General features: G+C 31.4%; 1 protein-coding gene across 4 annotated transcripts in view; it reads right to left on the reverse strand.

Moving 5' to 3' along the window:
* Positions 1-3,757: 3,757 nt before the first annotated feature.
* LOC145243429 (double-strand-break repair protein rad21 homolog A-like) overlaps positions 3,758-17,057 on the reverse strand; it is a 73,473-nt gene continuing 60,173 nt past the window's right edge. For 2 of the 4 annotated variants that reach the window (XM_080106316.1, XM_080106317.1), the window contains exons 6-12: positions 14,405-14,476; positions 12,916-13,017; positions 10,363-10,575; positions 8,407-8,630; positions 6,309-6,612; positions 5,614-6,050; positions 3,758-4,241 (exon numbers count right to left, since the gene is read on the reverse strand). In XM_080106316.1, the coding sequence (XP_079962442.1) occupies positions 3,936-4,241; positions 5,614-6,050; positions 6,309-6,612; positions 8,407-8,630; positions 10,363-10,575; positions 12,916-13,017; positions 14,405-14,476 (1,658 nt within the window). In that variant the 3' untranslated portion in view covers positions 3,758-3,935. Of the gene's footprint in view, positions 4,242-5,613; positions 6,051-6,308; positions 6,613-8,406; positions 8,631-10,353; positions 10,576-12,915; positions 13,018-14,404; positions 14,477-17,057 lie in introns of all 4 variants that reach the window. The other 2 variants (XM_080106314.1, XM_080106315.1) reach the window with 1 other exon arrangement.

A 17,057-nucleotide genomic window follows, 5' to 3' on the forward strand; every position in this document is an offset into this window, starting at 1 on the left:
GGAGGAGAGAAGGGGGGGGGGTGTAATAAAACCTGAACCTCTAACAGACCCTCTAGGAAAGAGAGTGAGAAAAATAAAGTTTATATTTTTTAATTGAAAATAATTGGCAGCAATAAGTGTTGCTTAGAAACAAGAGTAGGCAAGGTGAGAGTCTCTTCTACAAGAGGGACGTTTAAGGAAGAAGTGATCTGGGATTTGTTTTTTTTCTTCAATGTAAGGCACTAACATTTACAATATTAGTTGAGTTGAACAGAAAAAAGTGATTTTTATAAGGAATGTTACCAATTTAGCAATCAACAACTTGAAAGTTGCAATGAATCAAGTGAACAGAAGCCAAGTGAGAGAGACAAGTCAACAATGACAAGACAAAAAAAAAAAACGTATCAATAAAACCAAAACAAAAACGTTACTAAAAACAGGAAACTAAAAGTTTGATCAACAACTAATGAATGGACAATGAGGAGTGCAGTGAATTGGTCAACAAGTAGGTGGTGGTGGTGATGATGATGAAACAAAGTGAAATTATAAGTTTCGGTTGAGTTTACATGCAAGCAAAATAATTTAGAAATTGCAGAGAAAAAGGTGGATCCTGGACAGCCCCTGTGAAAGATGGATAACTTTTAGGTAAGTGACTAAGGAAACAGTAAAATGTAATTGGACGTAAAGGAAACCAAAATACACATTAGTTGCAGTATTAATTAGATGGACAAGATTATCAAAATTATAATAAAGCTTATTACTTTTGAATTCAAAAGAAATAGAGAGAGAGAAAGGGCAAGAACCTTTTCCCCATATTGTTTAAGGAGAGAGAGAGATAGGTTTGTCTGTAATGCATAAAAACAACCATTTTTGCATTCTCAACAATTAAAAAAAGATTGAAGAACAAGAAAAAGGCAAGGGAAATGGACAGTAATTTTTTTTTGTTATTGTTTTAAAAAAAAAAAAGTGAACAGTCAAGGATTCCACAGACTTTAATGTGAGAGAGAGACACACATACACACAAAATGACCACTTTCGATGATGTAGATTTGTTTAGAGTAACTTGTTTTACTTAAATGTTTAATACCTCCATCCACTCATTAAAAGAAAAAAATGTATAGGAATGGAACAAACATCTGATAAAACTTTCCAGATTGTGTATTGATTTAACCAGAATCGTTTCCTGTATTTACAATGTTAGAGTAAATGAAATTATATACAAGTAGGTGACTCTCTCCAGCTTTTAAAATTCAGAAAAAAAACTTAATATATTGCCACCAGTTTTCTTTTAAAAACAGCCCCACCTCACAAATGCAAACTATATCAACCAATAATTCTATTTGTCACCTGTGAAAGTTTGTATGATTTTTCTCAGCAAAAAAAGGAAATCTACCTTGCTTCAAATTCCTCCCTTAACAATCCAAATGTTTTAGAAAAGACAGCCACCACAAAAAAGTTTAAAAGTTAGAACTGGAAGGGAAAGGATATAAAACAGAGCAAGTTTTTTTTCTTTTTTTTAAAAACGGACTGTAAAGAAAAAAATTTAAAAATAAGGTAAAAGTGCTGCAAAGAGAAATTCCTGCCTGATAACTTATTAATATAATATTGAAGATCAAAAGAGAACATGGTATTTAAATATCAGAAATGATTTAAGGTACCTGGGATGAAAATAAAAACCTGTTTATTTTGAAAGAATTGACCAACACCCCATAAAAGTAGGACAAAAAAAGAAAAAGCTAGTGTGTTTAAGCATACAAAGAATGTAAACCATATAACTTCAAAGAGCAGTGTGTATACCCCTAACTAAATATTGGAATTTAGGATTCTAATACAGAAATAGCAATTGATTTGAAGGTTTTATACACACACACACGAGCAGGTTGACCGGTTGTAAAATATGCATAAATATATTTTAATTAGTGCAGAATTCTTTATTTTAAACAGAAATACTGTAGGTATTACATGCAATGTTTAGTTCTTTTACATAAAAAACAAAAACCGGAGACGTGCATGTGAGCTGCTATCGAAACTTAAAGACAGCGAGTCAAGTACAATAACCATTACACCAGGTTGACACGACATGAGTGTTTTCAAACTAAGTCATAATTAATGTGCACCATTCCTGGATTCACAATTGTGAAACAGTTAAACAGAAAAATCCAACGACTCATGTACAAATTTTTCAATTTTGATCCCCAAGAAGCCCCTTTTTTTCTGGATGAAAACTGATTCAAAAGTTTTCCACATCTGATTAACCTATATACCAAATTTCAAATCTGTAAATTAAAAATTTGTTGAGTATATAGGTTGAGAAGTGTCCTCACACACACACACACATTCTCACTTTTAAAGAATATAAGATATATAGTTCCCGTTCTCTGGTCACTGCTAACCAATTTTAATTATTTCCACCCCCACCCCCAGAAGATTTCCTAAAATTCCCTCATTATCAGTTATTTCTTTTTATAACAATCTAATAAATAGTTTCACCTAATCAACAAATTCATATTTCCTAATATATATATATATAATTAGCTATGTAATAAATATTAGAAGTCTGAGTAAAACCGGGTAGGTCTATACTATAATTCAATTACCAAAGTTCTCCTGTATAGTCTTGTCAAAAACTTATATTTACTTTCTTAGAAGTATAATTTTTCTCTAGTAAATGATACTGAGATACTACAAAGTTCTTGTTAAAAGCCAAATACAATATATACACAAACCACCACCATGAAATAAAGATTATAATTTATATATTTTTACATTCCAGAAAATTGGTTAAAAAAAAAAAAAAACAAACAAACATTTATACATTCTTTTCATGCTTAAACAAACCAAATCTTTTAAGATGTGAGAAAATAAGGGTTGGTTGGTTGGGGGACAATGGTAAACTTGCTAGGATGAGGAGTTTGTAGCAGCATTGAAGTTAGAGGGTCTGGTTGTATATGTATTTCAATATATTTTTTGTGTGTGTGTTTGAAGAAAATGAAGAGTGTTGCCATTGCTGATTATAGAAGATCTCCACTTAATGTTTCCCCTTCAAGTCACACCGGCAGAAAGAACTATTACCCTCATTTTCCTCTCTCTCTCTCTCTCTCACATATACACAAAAACCAAGCCATGTATGTGCACAAACACTTTAAAAACAAAAGAAAATTCCTATCAAGAATTACATATTTTTCCTTAAAGCTTTTCACAATGAAACTGAAATGTAAATATGACATTTGCCTATGATTAGGTGTGTTTGGATGTTCGGGTGATTTAAAAACTATTTGGTCGCATCTTCCACTTGGTCGTTTAAAACAGTCGCGATGAATGATACAGACTAAAAGAAAGGTTTTCATCAGATTAACTAGATATTAAATCATACAATATTAACTGTTTTGTTTAATGAAGACAAATTAAAAAGAGGTATGGATAAAAACGGATGAATTATAGAGGATAGCAATCAGCAGAGATAATTTTTTTTTGTTTTAATTCCTGCTTTATGCAAGGTAAAAAAAAGACAAAAAAAAAAAAAGGAAATTAAGCAACGGCAACAGTTGGAGCTCATAAGAAATCTGTTGATTTAGTCAAGTGAAAGAAAAAGGACTTGAAAAATAAGTCCATAAAATGGTTCAACAAGTGGAAAAATAATTAGTAGCCTTTTTCTTGTCTGTTAGAAAGAAAAGTTGTGTAGGCAATGTGTTCATGGCTTGGTTTTTCTCTGCTTGTATATTTAAAAACATTTTATTCACATCCCTTTAAAAAATTTTTTTTTATTATAGATTCCCAATTTGGAGATGTCCAGAATGCACATTACCCCCCCCCCCCCGACTCTATGCACATATTTAATTTAAAATAAATGATCTTTCAAGCATTTACAACCACAGTCAATCACTCACGGCAACTGGTTACGTACCGATTTGTTGGGAGTGTGTGTTTAACCACAACAGTGAATGTCACTGTTAGCATTAAACAATAAGTCCAAAGCGTAGACCTTTTGATATTAAGATGTCACCAAATGGTTCTGACTGATCTAGATTTACAGACTGATGTTTCTTAAGAACCAATAATGAATAGAATCGTGATGCTGCCTGTTTACGGTTGTGTTTGCGAGTCAGTTCTTTGAAACTTAACCTTTCATTGTATCGGAATGCAATCTCTAAAGAGTGCTGCATCTGAAGAGATCGCTTGTTCCATTGTTTCTCTTGCTCAACATCATCCAAATTGGAGTCGATGGTGCCTTCAATTTCTCCAGCTTCAATGTCTTCAAATGTCTGAAAAAGAATGAAGGAGTAATAAAAGACAATGAAAAATAAGGAGGCAAAAGTAAAAAAATAATTATGTTTGTGATAGTTTATTTAAATTTAACAATGCCAATATGATTGCCATTACTAATATAATTTATTCAAATCTTTTTCAGTCATTCATTTGCATAGCTCATTTCCAGAAAACGTATTATGAACTTTTGTTTCCAACATATTTCACAAAAAGATCTAAATGAAGATATAAAAGAAGATGGAAATAGTGAATTAAAAGAAATAGTGTATGTATTGGTAGAACTTTAGTAAAATAAATGTAGACGAAAATATGTTATAATACTAAGGCTGATTTAATTAATACTTGTTTCCCCAAGATTCAGTGATAGTTAAGAAAAAACAAGTACGAGATTTTAATCAGCCATAATTTGCAAAAAGCTCATCATATGACTTATCTCACTTTCACCCTCTCTTACTGTTGCGTGACCCCCCCCCCCCCCGGTCTTGCTCAAGTCATTCTCACTTATGTTTATTAACAGCTGAAATAGTTCATTATAAACAAAAGAAAATATTAAAACAAGTAGTAATAATATTTAATCTGTAGGATTTGAATTTGCATGTGGTCTACCTTTTTGATAGTGATTACATGTTGTTTTATGATTTTTTTTTTGTGTGTGTGTGTGTGTGGGGGGGGGTAAGATTAGTGACAGGGTTAAGGAATACATTTTTTTCTCTTAAGGGAGACTGCAACTCAAACTGAGGTTTTATTGGCATAGTGGTAGGGTTAAGGAAATTTTTCTTTTTAGGGGGCATAAGTCTTCCTACTTAGACCTAGTTTAATGGTAGGTTAAGTATCCCCCCCTCCACCAAGATAAAATGTATCTCCCATAAAAAACTATTTTAGTTAACTTCACCAAAAAGCTAGTATTGCTCAAAAATGGGGGGGATCATTTTGCATCAAATTTTCACGTTTGGAAAATTTATTTTTATATCGTTAGATTCTGAAATTAAAATATATCTTCCTCTATCAACATTGTGAATTGTTTGTTTAAAGTATGGCATGAAGCAAAGCAAGACAAATCAAAAGAGGAAAAGAGAAAATAAAACCAAACCAAATGACAAAAAATTAAATATTCGGCAATAACCAGTGTTTGCTATATAAAATAACAAAAATTTTGAATAATAAATATGCAAATTTTCCACACATGCACATTAAAAAAATTTTTTTTTTTTTAAAGATTTGTTTGATTTTAACAGTATTCATCGCCATAACTCCAAAAAGGTTTACATGCATCAACTGTTATTCTCAAATGGTTATCCAAGACTCAATGTGGCTTAACTTTAGTGATTTTATGAGACCTAGCATATCATTAAACCTATGTACACTTACTAGTTGGCATGGTGGTGGTGGCACTGAGGCAGGAGCAACCGATGCTGGGTCACATGATGGAGGTGGCACAGAAAGTGGTGCAATAGATGGAGGTTCGTCATCCAAATCTTTTGGATAGACTGAATCAGCATCTCCTGGAATATCAACCATTGTATCATTGAATGTGTTGGCAAACAAGTCTGAAGGATTGGCTGTGTCTTCTGTGGGAGGTTCAGGTCTCTCAGGTTGTTGACTGTCGTCATTAAAGGTTTTATCCTCTGCTCTAGATTGGATGCTTGTGTCTGTCGACACCATGGAGGGCTCATCAACAATAGTAGTGTTGTCTTGCACTGGGGCTCGAATGTCATCAGATGTAAATAAATCTTCTGAGGAAGGAAAAACAGCTTCTGGCAACTGAGCAGAAGTTTCTGTGTTCACCTGTGCTGCTGGCTCTTTGCCTAGAACAGAGAAAACATCACATTCTAATAGAAATAATATTAATATAGAGAAATGTTTTTGTAAAATCATTTTTGTTACTTGACATTGATGGTAATATAAATAAATTATATTAAGAAAAATATAGGCATTAAAAAACTACAGCAATAAATTTATTTCTTCCTTCTAATCAAACAATTTCTATATGCATAGCAAATCAACATAATGAGAAGTCAGTCTTTATATAATTGATTGATATGTTCATACAAAATTATTCTTACCTCTTTTTGATGGCTGTGAAGGAATTTGTTGCTGCGGTTGTGCTGTTACCTGTGTCTGTGGAAGATGATTAAGTTGTGGTGTTTGATGAAGAGGCAATGGAGTTTGCGGCTGGAGTTGGTTTCCGGTAGGGAACGGAAGGTGAAGGTTTTGATGTGCTTGAAGCTGAGACTGTTGAAGTTGATGATGTTCCTCTTCACGAGGTAACTCAGGTGACTCCAATTCTATCTTTTCGCCTTCATGGTCATCTTCTTCCTCCTCTTCTTCTTCAATCATTGGTTTTGTAATTAAATTCCTACCAAATAACTAAAGTGAAAATAGATAATTATTAAATTTTAAAATCATTCAAGTCTGGTTTTCATAGACATGATCAATGGACTGTCTCCAGTTGCCTATACAAATAAAATCAATTTGCAAACATGAACAAAACGTACTATTAAAAATTGAGATGTGAAATAAATACCACTTAATAATTCAAGAAACCCAAAACTTAATTTTAGCCTTATTTATCAAATTGTTGAAAAAATTCTGTTCACTTTTTCAACAGTGAACGAAAATTATTTCCAGAAAAGCTGTCAATGTTTGTTCCAAGTAATGAATACATTTGCTATACTCTTTAAATTTCAGAGTAAATCTTTCCAACAGGTAACATAAAAATGTGCTGATAAAAAATAGTGTGTTAAAAAAGGAGATGCTCCTCTCTTTATCAGAAAGGATTTCAGACTAAAAAAACAAGAAACACATTGAAAACAACTTGATGCTAACCTAACCAGCCAGCAGCAAAGCAACACAAGCTATCATGAAAACGAAAGTACCATTTTCATGTTAAAGAAATCTCAAACCTATTAACTATGGTACACCATTGAGTTGCAATACTGTGTGTCCAAAGAGGATTCTTTTGAATGCATGAGAGCTGTTAAATGATAGACTGAAGTTTACAACACACACACGCGATCAATAGTCACCATGAAGTATGAAACATTTTGGAGTAAAAAAAGGAAAAAAAAAAAAAAAAAAAAAAAAAAAGTTCAACTGGAAATTAATTGCTGATGGAATAAGATCATCAAAAACTATATTAATAATCAAGCACATCTACAGCAACCATTTTGTATTATCTATCATTAACAAATACAAAATTTTGTTTAAATCGACCGCACCAATTGTTCCAGTATAAAATACTACAGAAAAAGCTACTAGTGTATCTTGATAATGATTCCCACACACAAAAAAAACAAAAACAAAACAAACAGAATTTGTTTTATTTCACAATATGTCGTATTCGATTTGGAGATATTATTCCTTTCTGACCAACAAATATCAACACTGTTCCGCTTGTCTGTTTCCCTACCGACTTCAACCTGGATGTCTTTAAGTCCAACACAAACAAATTCCTGATGAACCGCCCCCCTAAGTAATGACACCTTACCAATTCTCCAATACTATTGCTACACTATCCCTTTGATTACTGTACACACAATAACCCTTATCCCCGAGTGGCCATTGGGCCTTGATAAGTGGTGAACTCCATGTAAAAAAACAAAAACAAAAAAACTTATAAACATTTATTTAATTTACGAGAATTTAACACAAATATTTACAAAATTCAAACCAGAGATAAAATTGAACAATTTCCTTATAAAAGTTTATATAATTATACTTTTGGTAGTTATGAAATCGACAGATCTACCATAAAGATTCTTTCACCCTTGTAACTAACAATTCAGTCAAGCATAACTTGTTTATTTTATTTACTTTTTAAATTTACTATTGACACATATTTCGATGATGACCAAGAAAAACAAAAAAAAAAAAAAAAACAAAAAAAACAAAAAAAAAAAAAAAAAAAAACACTAGTTTGAGAAAACAATATTAGTTTTGTATAATTTAATACTAGTAACTTCAACTTTTTAAATAGGTTCAATGTTTGTGACCGAAACTTGAAAGCATGGAGATTTTGTTGAGAATAAATAAAGTGAATTCTCTCTAAAAACTATTCAAGTGCTGTTCAGCAATAGATAAAGTAATATTAAGAGATGTGTACAACATGTAGAAATAGTTAATTTTAAAAGATCAAAAGCTAAAAAAAAGTTAGAAACTTACCTGCCATGTAAATTTGGATTTTATTGGTCGTCCTGGCAAAGCAAATAATTTTTCAACACCTCCAGTTTCTTTCCAGTGCATCAATTTTTTGGTAGGAGGTGCAAGATCAAGAGTGGTAATAATATCTGCTGTATCTGCCAGCTGTAGTTTCATTGTCTCACTGGGAATTCCTTTTTGCTCATCAACAATCAATTTTCTCTTCCGTTTGCCTTTTCTTTCTTGTCCTATAAAACAAGAAATGAACAAATCTTGTATCAGTCTCTGTTTTAGCAGTGCTAAATCGACAATAGAAAAAGGCTTAATGGATCGAGGTTCATATGGAATAAAGAGTTAAAAACAAAAATAATTCCATTACAAATTACTCTTGCTTACTTCTGTGAAAACATTAGTAAGAAAAGAAAAAGAAAATTAAAAAAAGATTGATTTACAAGTAATGTAGACTTATTTATTGACACTATTGTAATAACAGTATACTAACATCACATTTTGATTGTAAGACCATAATTGCTACTTATCTACCCCCCCCCATCAATGTTTATCGCACGAGTAGATTGGATGGTGAGTCAAGATAGGCACAATGCAAAAACAGTTAGAAAATTATAAAAATAAGGGGTAGTAGAAAAAATAAAGCAGCAAAATATTGGAATCAAAGAAGGTATATTGATATAAATTCTAGTTCCACGTTTACAACATAATATTCTATCCACATATTAATTAGGAACAAAATTCAAGTGATGTTTTTTTTAAATAAAAAATGCAGTTTAAGGGTGGAATTCCATCAAAAATGTGTAAGAGAAGACGGGTGATTTTATAAGACTATAATAACATTAGCTAAGTTAGTTAGACAGTTAGTGAACAAATTCATTCTTTGCCTTCAATATTAGACACTTGGAGGAGAGAGAGAGAGAGAGAGAGAGAGAGAGAGAGAGGAGGGGAAAAAAATCAATTCACTTTCCAGAAATAGAGATGATTGTTTGTCTCTATTAGTTCCAGCATTTCTTAAACCTCTTTAACTAGAGTCGCTTGACCCACAATATGTTTTTGCTTTGACCTGTACATATTTGTTCGATTTTAAGAAAATGGTAAATTTACCAAAAGTGTTTTATCAGCTAACCCTAACAGGGATTCAACAATTAAAACAGCTTTGTGAATTATATCATTAGCTAATCATTGTCACCAAATTAACGCCACCCTATTCCATAATAGGATCATAATGCTCACATGTAGATAGGAAATATATAGGTATATTACTGAAAGACAGATATGTATTGTACTGGCTTAGGAAGTTTAATTTTCAAAATCAATCTCAACTTCATTAAAATAAGTTTTCAGAAGAAATTTAATTTTTAACTAAATTCCATGGGCACAATTAAAGGTAGGTTTGAGGGACTCAACACAATTGACAAATAGACAGTCACAAGACAATACAATCATGCAAGACAACCTTTTATAGGGTGCAATCATAAATGTAGTAATTTGATTATTGAGAGCATTAATGAAAAATACCTTTTTATTAAGAGACATTATGTTGGAACAAATTTCACTAAATAGATTTGTAAAAATAATTGAATTATCAAGAAATAATTATTTTCAAACAAAGCAAAAAGGCTTTTACACATTCTGAAAAAAAAAAAAAAAAAAAAAAAAAAAAAAAAACTTTTGTTGACATGAAATCTTCAGATGGAAAATAGAATGATGTATACAAAAGTTAAACATTAATAAAACAGCATTTATGTAGCAATAGTACAGCATAGTCATTGTAAAGAGAAAAAAAACTATATTAGAAATATCTTATATTTTATTGGCAAATTTCTAAAGATAAAATAATAAAAGAATTTACCTTCACGTTATTCCAACACATGAACAAAAACTCACTGTAAAACACTTCACACAAACTACATCTAATTGACAAGGACAACATTCAAAATAAGCTTAATTAATACCTACTAAACTGACCTGGTATATTCGTGACATCTAAAGGCTCAAGAGCAAAAGCCTCATCTTCATTGTGAACCAACGTCGTTTGTTCACCTGAAGTGCCTGTTGTTTCATTAACATCTGTAGTAGTTTCAACTGCAGAAGTTTCTGGTTCTGTGATTGGTGCCGTCTCAGAAGCAGTAGCAACAGCGGTAGTGGAATCAGTGGTTGGTTCTTCTGTTGTTTTTGGTTCTGATAAAATAAATTCATAGCATCATTACCTAAACAAAATGTTACTTTTCAACTAAATTGTAGATTTTATTTTGATTTGAAATGGAGTTTAAAATGTTAAAACAATTGACCATAAAGCAAAATAACCATCATCCAGTTATAAGAGAGAACAAGTGACTTGTAGAAGAAATGCAGGATAAGTTGTTCGATTGCAACATAAATAGCAAATGCTTTTTTATATTACTTCTATTGATCGAATTATTGTTCTCATTAGTGTTATTCATGCAATGTCTCTGTTGGATTGTCCTTCAACCATCTCCAGCCATTTTAGTTGTTGTTTGGAAAAGAAAAGAGAAAAAGGGCTCCATAGACATCCCTGAGTTATTCTCCATTTTATTGTTGTTTCAAATTTTTGAAAAATAAAAAAAAATGGTTGACAAAGGGGAGGCCCACTCTACCAAAGATCGACCCCCCCCCCCAAAAAAAAATCACTGACACCCTAAGGGTACACAATGTCTGTTTCCTCTTCAATTAGAGGCTCCCAAACACCACCAAACTCCAAGCTTGGTCTGCTCAGTAATCTTTTTTTCTTTTTTTTTAAATTATAAATATGAGTTAACTCCCTTGATCCAGAAAAATAAAGTGCCATTTTATATGATTGCAATTATTAAAAATAAAACTTATTTTTGTATATCAACTGTCCTGAATCTAACACAAGTTGTTTTATATTTTATCTCCAGTAAATCTATATTCAATGATTGGTTGAGTTAGTTATCTCAAAATTACGATTTTTTTTATGAACAAGGAGTCAATATTTATCAAAGACCAAAGTTCACTCGAGGATAAGGATTAACATGTCTGTCCGAATGATGACAGTAAAACAATGTTATTTGTAACAATGATTGAAACAAGTTCATATTAGATTTAAGAGGATGGATCAACAAGAATTTGTTAACATTGGATTTGAAAAGGAATAGATGAAAAAATGCAGGTTGCTAGTGCATTTGTAAACATAAAATGAATACTTATTTGACAAAAAGAGTGTAACACAAACTCTCATAACGATATTTCTTTTGCTGATATACTTCACACAATAGTATCACATCAGATAATCATAAAACTTGCAACAAGTGGTTATTGTAGCATTTATACTTCTTTTTTTCTTGTCCATTTTTGTCTGAACACACTATTACAACTTTAAACAGAAACTCAACAAGCCGCGTGTGTGGTCCTCCTCTGGTGCTGCATGTGAGATGATGCCACAAAAAATAGTGGAGAAATGATGAACGTGAGAAGTGTGAAGGACCTACGCTGTCTTCACATTTTCGCCAATTTTCAGAAAAATCTAATGGGTTTAGCAAAAGTTAAGAGGTAAAAAGTGTAATTTTTTTTTTTTGCAATTTTGGGACATTTGTAACCCCCTTTTGAGCTCCTGGTAACGCCAAATCCCAGTGAAAATGGACAAACGGTGCAGTTTCATGCCTTAATACATGTATATTTGAATTCAGCACCATGGAAAACTACTATATAGAGATACATATCAAGTTTTTGAGCAATATGAAAAAAGAGCTTCAAGAAGGCATTTTTTTAAAGCCCTAAAACTCCCAGAGGGATATGAACAAAAATTTTGCCAGGGTCATCCATACTGAATTTATAAGAACAATGGCCTCCACATTTTGCCCAAGTTTCAGGAAAATCTAATGGATGGATCAAACGCTATGGGGTAAAAAGTGTCATTTTTGACCTCTTTTGAGCCCCTGGGGACGCCGAATCATAGTGTAAATGGATAACAGTACAGTTTCAGACCTTAACACATGTATATTTGAGTTGACCACTGTGAATGAAAAACCACTATACAGTCAAACATATCAAGTTTTTGTTCAGAAATATGAAAAAAGCTACAAAAAGAGCATTTTTAGTACTAAAATTCCACCGGGGACGCGAACCAGAATTTTGCCAGGGTCACCCATACTGGATTTATATTAAAAAACAATGGGCTCCATATTTTGGCCAAGTTTCAGAAAAATCTAATGGATGGATCAAAAGTTATGTGGAGCAAAATGTGTCATTTTTTGCCCATTTTTGAGATCCTGGGAACGCAACAGGAATTTTTGCAAAAATTTTTTTTTTTTTTTTTACTGTGCACATCTACTTAATGAAATACAATTTGTGACAAAATTTCAGGAAAAACTAATGGACGGTTATCTGGCAATCGTCCAGACTAACAGATGCCACTGAAAACAGGTGATTATATAATGTCCTACTGTTGGAAAATAATGAATTAAACTTGAAAAATATTAATCATTCGTCAACAAGAACTTTTATACCAATTTAATAAAAAAAAGTAAATTAACTTCATACCTTCTGTTTTTTGAGTTTCTGTGACAGGTTCTTCTGGTTCCATATTAACATCAGCCACAGGTGCATCTTCAAACAGGCCACCTGGTTCCATAAATGTGTCATCTGTACAAAACAAAAACAATACTTTGAATAAACCTATAAAGTAAATTAATTCACGTCTTGTTTTGGTTATCAATTGTAAATAAACTTTAATTCTTTTTAATATTTACTTTTTCATTTATTTTATTGCAATAAAATTTTCTAAGAGAAAAATATATAAATACATAAATTTTCTCTTTAAAAGCAAAATTTTAAAATTATCATCTATTTATTTGAATGTAATTCTTATTTGTTATGTCTACATTTGATGTTTAATTCAAATAACAGATTAAGACAGACAAAAATAGTAAATAAAATGCTCAATAAAAAAAAATGCATAAATTTAATACAATAATTAAAAACTAAAACTTTAGATTTTGTGATTACAGAGACAATTTATTAGAGCAAGCTCAAATATATTGTCATAGCTGGCAAATAACAATTTTGAAGAAAACTAAAATGATTAAGATTTTCTTTGGATCATTGTAAATGAGAGCTGTGGAATTCAACACTAAAAAAGTCTATTACATACTTTTGTTCTTTGACAAAACATCCATTAAAAACCTCATGGTGCAGTTTTTTTAATTTAAATAATATCAAAATCTCCTGAATTTTGTTCTTCAATGTAATAACAAAGGAAAATATTTTTTAAAGTACATTATTTTGGCCTAAAGTTAAGTATTTGGTTTTTAATAAAATCATTATGTGAAGAAAAAGTGTGCGTGCATGCGCACACACGCAAAACATTTAAAACATTCAATGTTGTTATCGTGAATACCCCCCCCTTTCTATTAAATTTTAGGGAGGGGGGAGATGACTTCAGTTGTTTATGCCATGTTAATAAAAAGGAAAGCAAACGGTTGTGTTGTTAAGAGATAAAATTGCACTTATTTCAAAATACAGTTATCACTCCATTTTGAAAATTAATAACGAACATAGATGGATGACTGATGAGATTACCAATTTAGCAAAACAAAGAGATTCTTTGATTGGAAGATTAGAATAAGTAGACATCAATCTTGATATAAGTGCATCATTAATGAAATTCAGCCTCATTCTATGTAAGTTTACTAGTCCAGCTGATAACAAGGCAGATGACAACAGAGGCTTTTTGCGCTAATTGTAACAAACAATTTATCGCTGTACATATTGATCTGTATGTTAGCAAAGGAAACGCTGGACCGGATTTAGTAAGTAATAAATGAAACCAGTTGGAATTTCACTAGCAAATAGAGACTAATTGATAAACAACTGGATAATCAGAATTAAATATTGATGCATCAAATCCATTTGCTATTTAGGTCCAACATGTAAAAGTCGACTTATATTTAATATTTGCCTAATATAAAGATAACTAATTGCTTATAAAAAATGGAAATTTTGATCAAATAAAGAAAAAGATGTTACTTACCAAGAAATTCCTGACCAATTTCACCACCAAAATCATCATTATCACCGTCATCATCATCATCACATGGTGCATCTGTAAACAAAAGGATATAATACTTATTTTTAATTAAATGCACATTGTAAAATCCATTTGCAGAGTGTTATGCACAATTAGCATCAGATTATTACTAACTAGTAGGGTTGGTAAGTTGGTTGTTTTATGGCATATCAACCACTGCGGTCCATTTAATGCCACATCATTTATTAAATTGAAAAAGTTTTTGATTTTTTTATAAATTAACTTTTGGGTTGCACAAATTTTAAATTATTATCAAAGTTGTGTCCTTAAACTTTTGGTTGTTTTCAAGGTTTTATCAGTTTTTTCATTCATTTTATTGTATTCATTCATTATGTCTATTATGTAGGGTGTTCAACTTTTCTTAGAGCTAAGATGCATGACAAAGAATCAGTGTATCTTTTCCCTATTGTTGTTTTTTATTAGTAAAAGCACCATTTTGATTGCCTGTAATTCCGCTGTGTATATTGATGCATCGATGGAGGAGTCTAATTTGGAGATGATTACGTCCATCTGTACACACATTTTTTCCTTTTGTTCTTTTAGCTCCAACCGTGTATAGCTCTTTGTATTGCCAAAGTGGCTCCTATTTATTAGACTGTTTATATTATTTTTCTTGTGTTTAGCAAGAGTTAGACCAGTGCTTGAATTTTCAACGTCTATAGAGGTCTGTTACTTAATGTGTGTGTGACTATGTTATTAGGGTTTTCATTAATCTGAGAGTATGTTCTTTGGTTTGTTAGTGTACAAGTTTGTATATTGCAGGTTAAAGGTTTTCTCATGTGTTAGATTGTTTGGATAACTTGGTAGCTTTATTGTGTATTATATTGTTAATTTCTGCCATCTTAAATGTAGAGGGGGTTCGCTGGCTTCTATGCATAGACTTTCCATGGGTGATGGTCAGTATGCTCCCAGACTAAGTCTTAATCCTTGGTTTTGTATAATTGTTAATTTTTTGAGATAGGATTTACAGGTAGAGTTATATGCACCCATAGTCTAATTTTGATCTAATATGTACATGATATATTTTTAACATTTTGTCCTGGTCAGCTCCCCAGTCTGTTTTTTATATTACTTTCAAGATTTAAATTTTTTTTTTTTTTTTTTTAAAGCATTTTTACTTTAAATTATTGATATGTGTGTTACAGTTAAGTTTTTTGTCAAGTGTGACATCTAGAAATTTTGCATGGAATCGGGTCTACTTTTATTTAAAGTTGTGGGTCGAAATGATATTTTTTTTTTTTTTTAACATAAATTGATACATTTTTGTTTTGGCTAGCTTGAATTCATTTTTGTCGGCCCAGTTGTTTGGACAATGTTATATCTTTCTTTTGTTGGCATGTTTGGTGCAGAATAGGCAATTGAAAAATCGTGTATAAAAACAGTGATTTTTCAAATGCTGTCATTTTTATTAGCAATAAAGTGATGCATAGTTCCCTTCCTTATGATACTCCTGCTTTTTATTCATCTTCGTCTGAGAGTGTATTTCCCTATAGCACTTTTTAATATCTGTGATAAGTAACGTATGAACATTGCCATATTTCCCCTTATTCCCATATCATGTCTGTATTAAAATCCCATATCTTCATGCTGTATCATTTGTCTTTTGGAGGTAAAAAAAATACTGCCACCACATTCTGTTCACGTACAAAATCATCTGGAACAAATGGAATGAAGAATTTAAGTCGTACTATCTGATCATTTGTACTTTGTTTCTGCCTGTATCCATTGGTATTTTGATAGGTTGTTTTTCTCCAGGCACCACATTAACTGGTTGTTTATCATTCTTTAGTTTTGGGAAAGGCAGCTGGTTAGGGCTAAAGACCTGTATAGTTGGGTTAGAAGATGGATCTTTATTTGGTTTAACAATTGGTATAATAGTTGATTTAAACAGAATTCTGGTATTTCTCCCGTATTCCATATTGTATTGTATATGTCAAGTAGTACTTTTAAAGATGATTCTGATATTTGCTTTAGGAATTGGTAATGTATATCATTTTTAAGTAGTGTTTCTTGTAGATACATTACTGAGGGGTTTTGTTTGTTCATGATTTCTGATATTTCTTCATAGTTAGGTCCAAGTCCTCTACAGTTCCATTGTAGGAATGTTGTTTTGTTGTGTTTTTTTTGTGAGGTTTTGTATGAATAGGTTTTTTATTTTGCTTTTTCTATATATATGTCTGGTTTTTGTTGGTTTTTATATCCAATATTCCATTGGTTTGCTCTTTTATTTGTCAAATTTATTGTGATTTGTGTGGTTTGGGTTTATTTTCTTTATATTTGCTTGGTTCTTCAGTTTATTTTTTCGATTTGATTGGTCTTGTTTTGGAGTTAGATTTATCTCTGCTTCCAGAGGCTGATGGAGATCACGGTTTATTTTTGGATGGGTTTATTTTATTTTTTTTTAGAAGTTTTTCCATTTATTGTTTTAGTTTGCTTAGAACGTATTTTGGTTGCTTCTTTATTCTTGCATTTATTAGTAGTTTTTGATTTAGAGTTGTAATAATTTGAGGAGTTCACTTCATTGAGATAAGGTTGTTCTTCTGGGTCTTCCTTTTTTAACACTTGGTAACTGTTAGAATGATGGATTTGAGGATTT

The sequence above is a fragment of the Euprymna scolopes genome, chromosome 22 (genome assembly GCF_053919585.1).
Source record: "Euprymna scolopes isolate OS-2025 chromosome 22, ASM5391958v1, whole genome shotgun sequence".
Classification (NCBI taxonomy): Eukaryota; Metazoa; Mollusca; class Cephalopoda; order Sepiida; family Sepiolidae; genus Euprymna; species Euprymna scolopes.